Raw genomic sequence first — 8,798 nt, forward strand, 5'->3', positions numbered from 1 at the left:
ACGTTTTTTCATTTCATTTTTCATTTATTTCCACTTCTAAAAAAAAAAAAAACATAACAATTTACATACAATATCTGATTAACACAACAAAACAAAACAAGAAAATAGCATAAAAAATATTTAAAGAATTGGAGCACCTAGAATTAATACTTGAGACTGTGGTGGAGCCAACAGAGGCCATTGACCTATCAAGGGCCGGTCTCCAGGAATAAATATATATAGAGGTCTACATGGGTAGGTACAAAACATAATTAAGTAAACAGCAAAAGGGAAACAGGCGGTCTGTGTGAAGGAAAAGTATACACAAAGAATAATTTAGCATCAATACTTCAGGTGGTGTAGTAACTTTAAGGTTTTAGACGTTTGTCTAGTAAACCCTCTGATAACTTTTCAGCCAGTGTTAGAAGTCCCGCAAGACCGACAGTTGGTCTCATAGGCTGTCATTCAAGATGGCCTTCGGCCTCGGGGAATGTCGGTCTTATGGGATGTTGGTCAAATGGGTTAAAGTTAATGAAATGCTTGTCAGGAAATCTACTTATCCCCGAATGGACTGATCGCGTTCTTTCATTTCTACTGCTACAGCACAAGAATGGCATGGCCGTCTGTTTTGGTCAATTCAACAAATACAAATTGGTGAATGTTACCCTTGCTCTTTCATACTAGCATCAACAGTACATTATATTTTTGTTCAAACTCGGGATACCCAAAGAAGTTTAGTAGGAGGTCTCCATTTTCCTTTTATTAAACGTAATTTTAGACAGGGTTGGGTTAAACTTAATTAATAAATAAGAGCCCATGGTTTGGGGTGTTTTGAAAATGGGGGATGGTTGTTCCCCCCATTCAAACAATTACAATATAATAATAACTTATACATATAATACGAAAGAAGTGATTATGTTCTTTTGGGAAATAATCATTACCTCGGGTTTGGCCTTGGAAGCGATCGCCAATGAATGCAGTCCCGAATGGGTAGCAATTAGACTCAAAGACTTGGATAACTATGACGCCCTCTATGGGATCCTTAGGGTAAACGAAGTTGTATGTCCATGAATCTGCATACAGGCCTTTGGAGCCTCCGATGAAAAGACTTGAAGTCCAAGTTGCGTTGGCTAGTAAATAAAAGAAGGAAGATATAACATATTTCTAACTTTACAAATTACAGATGTATTAATTATCTAAATACTTGGATAAATCAAATGGCGTGTCTATTCATTTGTATATTCGTATGTAGATGTGTCGTGGGCCTTTATAATGGATACACTACCAGATTGTGGATCACATGGTTCGTGGTTCGAGTCCCGCCGCGTCACTAATGTCCTTTGGCAAGATATTAATCTACATTTGCCACTTTTCACACAGGTGTGGTAAATGGTTACCTGGAACATGGGATAAAGCCAGGATAACTACATTGTAGGTGCCTTGAACATCCCATGGGGTGGATACATAATTATATGTGCAATGTAAATCTAAAGCTATTACAGCCTATTCGACCTGCTTTTTCAATTAATTGTTTAATTCCATTAAAGTATTTTTTTCTAATTCTCCTCTACCCTATCTCCCAATACAGAGTACCGTCTTCTGTTCAAAATTCAGGTGGATATGGTAAAAAGTAGTTGTTCACTGAAGCAAATATACAAGTACACAAACTTATTAAACAAATACTGGTCTTTACCTAAAAGGGATTGTGTATCTTTGCCTCAGATTAGAAACAAAATCCTGGATTAAACTCATGCTGCAATCATAATTATAAACCTTAAACTGTTTGCCAAACGGTTTTCAACAGTTTTATATAACAATACAGTCTATTGGGGGGGGGGGAGTATGATAAAAACCGGTCACTCAAAGATTCTTACTTTTTGGAAGCACTTCATGATAATTTTGAAGCGCAATTTTGTTAGGGCTTCACTTTTACACCATATCACAGACACTGATAACACGTAGGGCCATGCATCTCAGATTTGTAAAACTGGAAAAATTGTTAGACAATGGCTTTAAGTTACATAGGAGGGAATCAATTTAAATATATTTAACGTTTCGAGAACCAAAATGATACATTGTCTATTGTCAATATACCTAACTGAAATAATGGAGCAATTTGATTGTTTTAAAGGCCAATCATATCTATTTTTTGAAGACGGTGAATCTAAATTATCACTCGCTCTTAAAGCTTATCTGCCATAGTTTACAGAAGGGATTAGATCGCCCTGCAAGGTCACTGGACAGGTGGTTATCTCATCAACTCAGCTCTCAGTCAACATAAGAAAAAGAGGATCATGGGGGACCAATGGTCACCAATTAGGCATTGTTTGTTATATAGAGGGCGCAAGTAGCTACAAGTAGTGCAGTGGGCCTTTAAACAATCAAATTTTCTCACCAGGAATACAATTGATTGGTTCCGGCTTGGTGACCGGTTGCTTCTGGCAGTACTGGAATTCTTCGAGGATAATATACTGGTATCCCTGTTTGATAATTAAGCATGGAAATTAGATATAGGTATTAGAGTTCAAATAAACATGATGCTTGCAAAAAGAAGGACATGCGACACCAATCGTTCATATTGCGCTCACGATGCCGTCTGTACAGCTCTTTTCGCACTGTTTGGTACCGTGTGACACACTGTGCATGCATGCACTTTCCATAGTATAAACATACTGTACCCAGTGTTTCCACACTGTGGAGACCCTTTACACACCGGGCTTTGCATACCATGTACACGGCCATGCATGTACACACTGCGCATTCACTTCCACAGTGTAAACATACTGTACTCAGTATTTCCACACTGCGGAGACAATTTACACACTCTTTACATACTATGTACACACTGCGCATTCACTTCCCACAGTGTAAACATACTGTATTCAGTATATCCACACTGTTGAGACACTTTACTCACTCTCACTGCATACCATAAACACACTGTGCATTCACTTTCCACAGTGTAAACATACTGTATTCAGTATATCCACACCGTGGAGACACTTTACTCACTCTCACTGCATATACCATGAACACACTGTGCATTCACTTTCCACAGTGTAAACGTACTGTAACCAGTAATTCCACACTGTGGAGACACTTTACACACTCTTTACATACTGTGAATACACTGTGCATTCACTTTCAACGCTGTAAACATAATTTACTCATTATTTCCACACTGTGGAGACACTTTGGGTACTAACTGTCTTCACACTGTGACCAAACAACATACTCTCTTTTTATACTTTGACAAAAAGTGCATACACTTTTCAAATTTCGGGTACGCTTACTGTGCACACTTTTTTTCAAATTTATTCAATTTATTCAAAAGATGTTACATTATTATAATGAAGGTGACTCTGTTTCTTGGAGGGGGATACGAATCATCATGTGATTGACATTAATTGCTTGTTCTCTCTATTTTTGAAGATTGTTATCATATTAAACACCCTTTGGGGGCAATAACTCACAAGCATGGCTTTCGCCCTTCTTTTTAGTTTAGTCTTTTTATCCATTTTTCTTTTTTGTTGTTGTCTCTTTTCATTGAATTAATGTTTATTTTTTGTACCATTGGCTTTGTGAAATCATTGCAAAATGTTGAATATGAACCATCAAACTGAAACTGAAAACTTTCCAAACTATGAAGATACTGTACACAATTTCTTCACATTGTGAAGACAATGAACCTTTCATGAGACCCTCCTCTGTGAATGGACTTTATACGCGCTCATGGACATTTTATTTACACTGTGAACACTATTTCCACGATGTGAATACACAGTGTACACAGTGTACACAGACACTGCTTACACAATATTTGCACACTTTGAATACACTGGCCTAAATACTCCTTAGATATACTGTGGAGACACTGTGGACACCCTTTCCTTGTTGTGCAGACACTATGGACACCCTCTACACACTTTAAAGAAATTGCACACACTCCTTTTATAGTGTAAAAATACTGTGCACACTGTCATAATTAAACACTGCAAACGAACTGTACACACTGTAAGCTCACTCCTTTCAATCTATATATAACAACGCCCGAAGAGTGGTGTCAAACAGACGTCAAACAAAATGTATGACATAGTAAGACACGAAAATGTGTCAAATCAACATACCTGACCGTATTTCTGAATCAGCTTAATATTTGTTTGTGTACCGTTGGGGTAGGTAACAGACATATTGTAGCCAAACATCCTGTTGGTGTAGTCAAATGCACCATATTGGTAGGTGAAGAAACCTTGTGGTCCGGAGTCCGGATCCACCTGCCCCACTGTCCCACCTTCAAAAAAAAAAAAATTGATGAGATAAGAAGGATAAAAAAAAAAAAGATTTTTTTTTTTTATTAACATTTATTTCCTTCTCAACAGCACAATATAAAACACAATGTATATATATATATATATATATATATACATATATATACATGATATATGTAACAATTATTTCAACATAGAGTATACAGTAAATAATTCAGATACGGAGGGAGGCGAAAACCCGGAAAGCATTGCTTGAGTTGGGAACGCCCATAATAAATTAACACAGTTACCGAAAGAACATTATAGATATTATTATACATCCCACTTAGAAGCCCCCACCCAACCCCCCCCCCCCCCAAATGGGCATTTATTTCGAGGAAAATTCCCCCCCCCCCCCCAATGACCTTTAAAAAAATGAGTAGGGGTTTCGAGGCTTGAGCGGCACACCCCGGTCCAAACCAAATCTGAGTACCACCCCTGGCCCCCTCCACTACTGTTGACCATAACGATTCTCTTTGTTTTAGCCAAAACTTAATCAGTACTTTTAGTATAATTTTATTTATATTTTGCTTTCGGGAGGTGGCACCCGTTGCATGATGGCAATATGAATAAATGAATGATTTACACAAAAGTATCTTACCATTGCCCGCCATAAACTGCTTTGGGCCACAGCATGGTTTCTTGGCACTTGCCGTCACCACGGCCAATAGGGCGACCAACATAATTTGTTTAAACATCATACTGCCTCCAGCTAAAACAAACTATATTCCTGGTTGATAAATGAGAAGAAGAAAATGAGAAAGGAGAAAGCGAAAAGGAGAAGATGGAAAATAAGGATCCTGTGTAATATGTTATCCATTCTAGAGGCTGATAGCTTCATTCTGATCTATACGTCCCGGTGAATAGCATAGATACATCGAGAGAACAGTGTCCGTATACAACTGTCACGCCCCTACCATTTCAAAAAGTCAGAAACGTGAATACATCTTGTTCAGAAGTTCTCTTTACACACCATTATTATGATAGCCTCATAGGCAGGGGCGTACGCAGGATTTTTTCAAGGGGGGGGGGGGGTTTTAAAATATTTTGCTCCCGAAAATTTGAAAATCGCGCCGGCCGAAAAGTCGCTCAGTGGGGGGGGGGGGGGGGGGGGGGTAAGCGGACACTTTTTTTTTTTTTTTTTTTGGAGGCCAAAAAAAATCGCAACGACTCAGCCGGCAGAAAAGTCGCTCAGTGGGGGGGGGGGGGGGGGGGGGGGGGGGGGGGGGTAAGCGGACACTTTTTTTTTTTTTTTTGGTCTCAAAATTTCAAAATTTGACATTTTTTTACGTATGGGGGGGGGGGTAAGGTCACCTTATTTAGGTTAGCCGTGGTATAATTTTTTTTTTTTTTTAATAAAAAAAAAAAAAAAAAAAAAAAGCCAAAGGGGGGGGGGGGGGTTTAGGTTTTTTAGGGGGGTTTACATACATTAAAATACCAAAGGGGGGGGTTTGAACCCCCAAAACACCCCCCCTGCGTACGCCCCTGCTCATAGGTTCCAATTAACTGGGAGGTGGGGTTGCTATGATGACAGTCAATCGGAAGTGTAGTAGAATACTATACAGGAATGGCAATCACCGCGTTTATCAAAAGTATTGCAAATAGTTTTGGTGATATGCCTATTTCCAAGGAATCCGAGCAATAAAACATCAGACACTTATCATATTTTGATAAAACATTTTCAAATTTTTCGCCAAATAAGATATACGCATAATTCAACATGATCTAGGAAAGATTTTACATTTTCTATTTACGCAACGAAGAGAAAAAAAGCTATATAACTATCAGTATGATAGAATAATTTGCTTACCAATTCCCTTGGTCGTGGTTGCTACTTCAAAAAGCCCATCAAAAGTAACCAATGGAAACATAAAATGTGTTATACTCACGATGAAATAAATTGATGTCTAGCACGGCGGAAGGCGCAATAGATGCAGACGACAAGTCGAACGTGAAACAGGCGTATACTTGTGATACTTGAATATTGAATGCACTGCGATATATAAGCAATTTTGAAACTAAATACTATTTATTGCTTTCGCATTCACGTGATGAAGATATTGTGCAATGCATACATAAAACGCTCAATGGAAAAGTAATGGTCCAGTCCAAAGTCCAAATGGTGTTTACATCTCGTGAAAAAATATGAATATACAATTTGATAAAAGCAAATAATATTTGAATGGCGCGGAATCGTGTGATTGCTGGGTCACTTCTTGATTCATCTACATCATGTGATCTTGACTAAGATGGGATGTCAAGTAATAATGGATCATTGTGGGCAGTGGCGGCGATTTCTTTTCGTGACCGGGGGGACGAAATGCGAGGAAATATTTGTATTCCGCGTTGATATCACCAGTGGTGTAATGAGCAAAAACTTTTTTTTTTTGAGGGGGGGGGGGCAGAAAAAAATACGCGTCACCACCACTCTTACGCGTTACATGCAGGCCCCGCGAACGTTTTTTCAAAGTGGAGGGGGAGGGCTAAAGTCTTTACGATCAGGTAGAGTGGGGCGTAAATTGGCGTGGGCTCTAGGGGCAAAGCCCTAGCGGGGGTCAAGGGCGGAGCCCCCGGAAGCTCAGGGGTTTTAGGCATTTAATTACGTTTAGATGAGCATATTTTTGACACCTTATTAGTGAAACTGGCAGGTCACTAATTGTGGGGTTCAGGGGGCTGAGCCTCAAATCAAATTACGGTAAGATGAGCATTCAGGGGCCCACCCTGGATCCCTTGGTGGGGTCCAGAGCCCCCGGAAGTTTGAGTTTGAGTTTGAGTTTTATTTGGGGGAGGCAAATGCCCCCCCCCCCCCCTCGCCACATCAGTACGCTAGTGGGTATCACGGTGATACCAACAGAATACAGATTTTAGACAATATTTACTTGTGCATTGTAAAGGATATTTTGCGAGGGAGCGTAGCGACCGAGCTAGAAGATTTTTGCATTTTATTAGTCTAAACGCTGCACTCTTGGGCCCTCCAGAGCCTAAAAGTGTGTTTGCAGTCTTTAGTTAGTATTCGCAATACATCTACTTTATGCACTTTTTCAAATTTCAGGGGGGTGGGACGATCCCCCCTAAAAAAATTGAGGGGGGGGGGGGACGTGTCCCCCCGTCCCCCGGGATCGCCGCCCCTGATTGTGGGGGGGGGGGGATGTGTTCAAATTTCAAGAGATGAGCAAATTTGTCATTTTAGCTTTAATAAAGGAGAGGTAGATGAAATGAAAATATGAGCGCAAGGCCTTATTTGAAAAAGACAGCCACTAGGTGTATAAAGAAAATAATTGGAAGCGAGAGAGAGGGAGAGAGAGAGAGAAAGAGAGGGAGAGAGAGGGGTGGGAGGGGAGGGGGTATGGCGCGGAATGGTGTGATTGCTAGGTCACTTGGTTCATCTGCGTCATGTGATCTTGACCCAGATGGGATGCCAAGTGATCATAGAACAATAATTGTGGGAGAAAATTTGTTCAAAAGACGAGGAAATTTGTCATCTAGCTTTTAAAAAGGAGAGAATGATAAAATTAAAATATGAGCCCAAGGCTTATGATTTTACAAAGACAGCCACTGTGTGTACTTATTTCATTAAATTTTATAAAGAAAAGAATTGGAAGCGAGAGAGAGAGAGAAACAGAGAGAGAGAGAGTGTGTGTGTTGGGTGGGGAGGGGGTATGGTGCGGAATGGTGTGATTGCTAGGTCACTTGATTCATCTGCGTCATGTGATATTGACTAAGATGGGATGGTAATAATGAATCATTGCGGGGGGAATTGTGTTCAAATTTCAAGAGATGAGCAAATTTGTCATCTAGCTTTTATGAAAGAGAGAATGATAAAATGAAAATATGCGCGCAATTAAGGCCTTGTTTGACAAAGAAATTGCAAGAGAGAGAGAGAGAGAGAGAGAGGGGGGCATAGAGGAAAGAAGAAGGAGAGAAGAGAGAGAGAGAGAGAGAGAGGGTTGAGTGGGGTGGTGGGGTATGGTCTGGTTTTCGGGACCCGGCATTTCAGTGATTTATTAATAAATTTGTTATATTTATCTATTCATTTATTTTTCAAGCATGCTCTGTATATGGACGCATTATCGTGTACCGTGTGTATCGTGATATAGTGTAAAGATTAGTAAAACGGTGTAAGGACGGATATCATACTGTATAAGCTGGTCAAATATCAACCCTCATATCATGGTGTATAAAAAAAATAAAAATCACCAACAAATGATCCATGATTGATATTATGTAATATTGTACTTTGTTAAAATTTGTTCAATTTCCACTGTATTTTGTAACCAATAATTCGTAAAGCTAGGCCTGTCAGGATAATAGTTTTAATACTGAAAGAATATAAATAAACAAATAAAAATAATTTATGTTTTTCCATTTCAAAGCAGACACAGCTGAATAAAATAAGTTCTTAGTTCAATTGTAGCTTTGGATAAGTTTAGAAAATTAGTCAACATTTCAGGTTTCCAAAATGGAATATAGGATTTTTCGATCACTTTCATAAGTTGGCCACACAAATTCATT

At 39.3% G+C, this 8,798-nt stretch overlaps 1 protein-coding gene across 1 annotated transcript; it reads right to left on the reverse strand.

The window, feature by feature from the left end:
• Positions 1–430: 430 nt before the first annotated feature.
• Positions 431–6,318, reverse strand: LOC115924686 (development-specific protein LVN1.2-like). Its single transcript, XM_030987430.1, has 6 exons — positions 6,176–6,318; positions 4,888–5,016; positions 4,107–4,270; positions 2,375–2,459; positions 921–1,109; positions 431–477 (listed from the first exon to the last, which is right to left on the reverse strand). The coding sequence occupies exons 2-6, from the start codon at positions 4,985–4,987 to the stop codon at positions 431–433; spliced, it is 585 nt and encodes a 194-aa protein (XP_030843290.1). The 5' UTR covers positions 4,988–5,016; positions 6,176–6,318.
• Between the last annotated feature and the right edge of the window lie 2,480 nt (positions 6,319–8,798).

The sequence above is a fragment of the Strongylocentrotus purpuratus genome, unplaced genomic scaffold, assembly GCF_000002235.5.
Source record: "Strongylocentrotus purpuratus isolate Spur 01 unplaced genomic scaffold, Spur_5.0 spur5_scaffold_16, whole genome shotgun sequence".
NCBI classification, from domain to species: domain Eukaryota; kingdom Metazoa; phylum Echinodermata; class Echinoidea; order Camarodonta; family Strongylocentrotidae; genus Strongylocentrotus; species Strongylocentrotus purpuratus.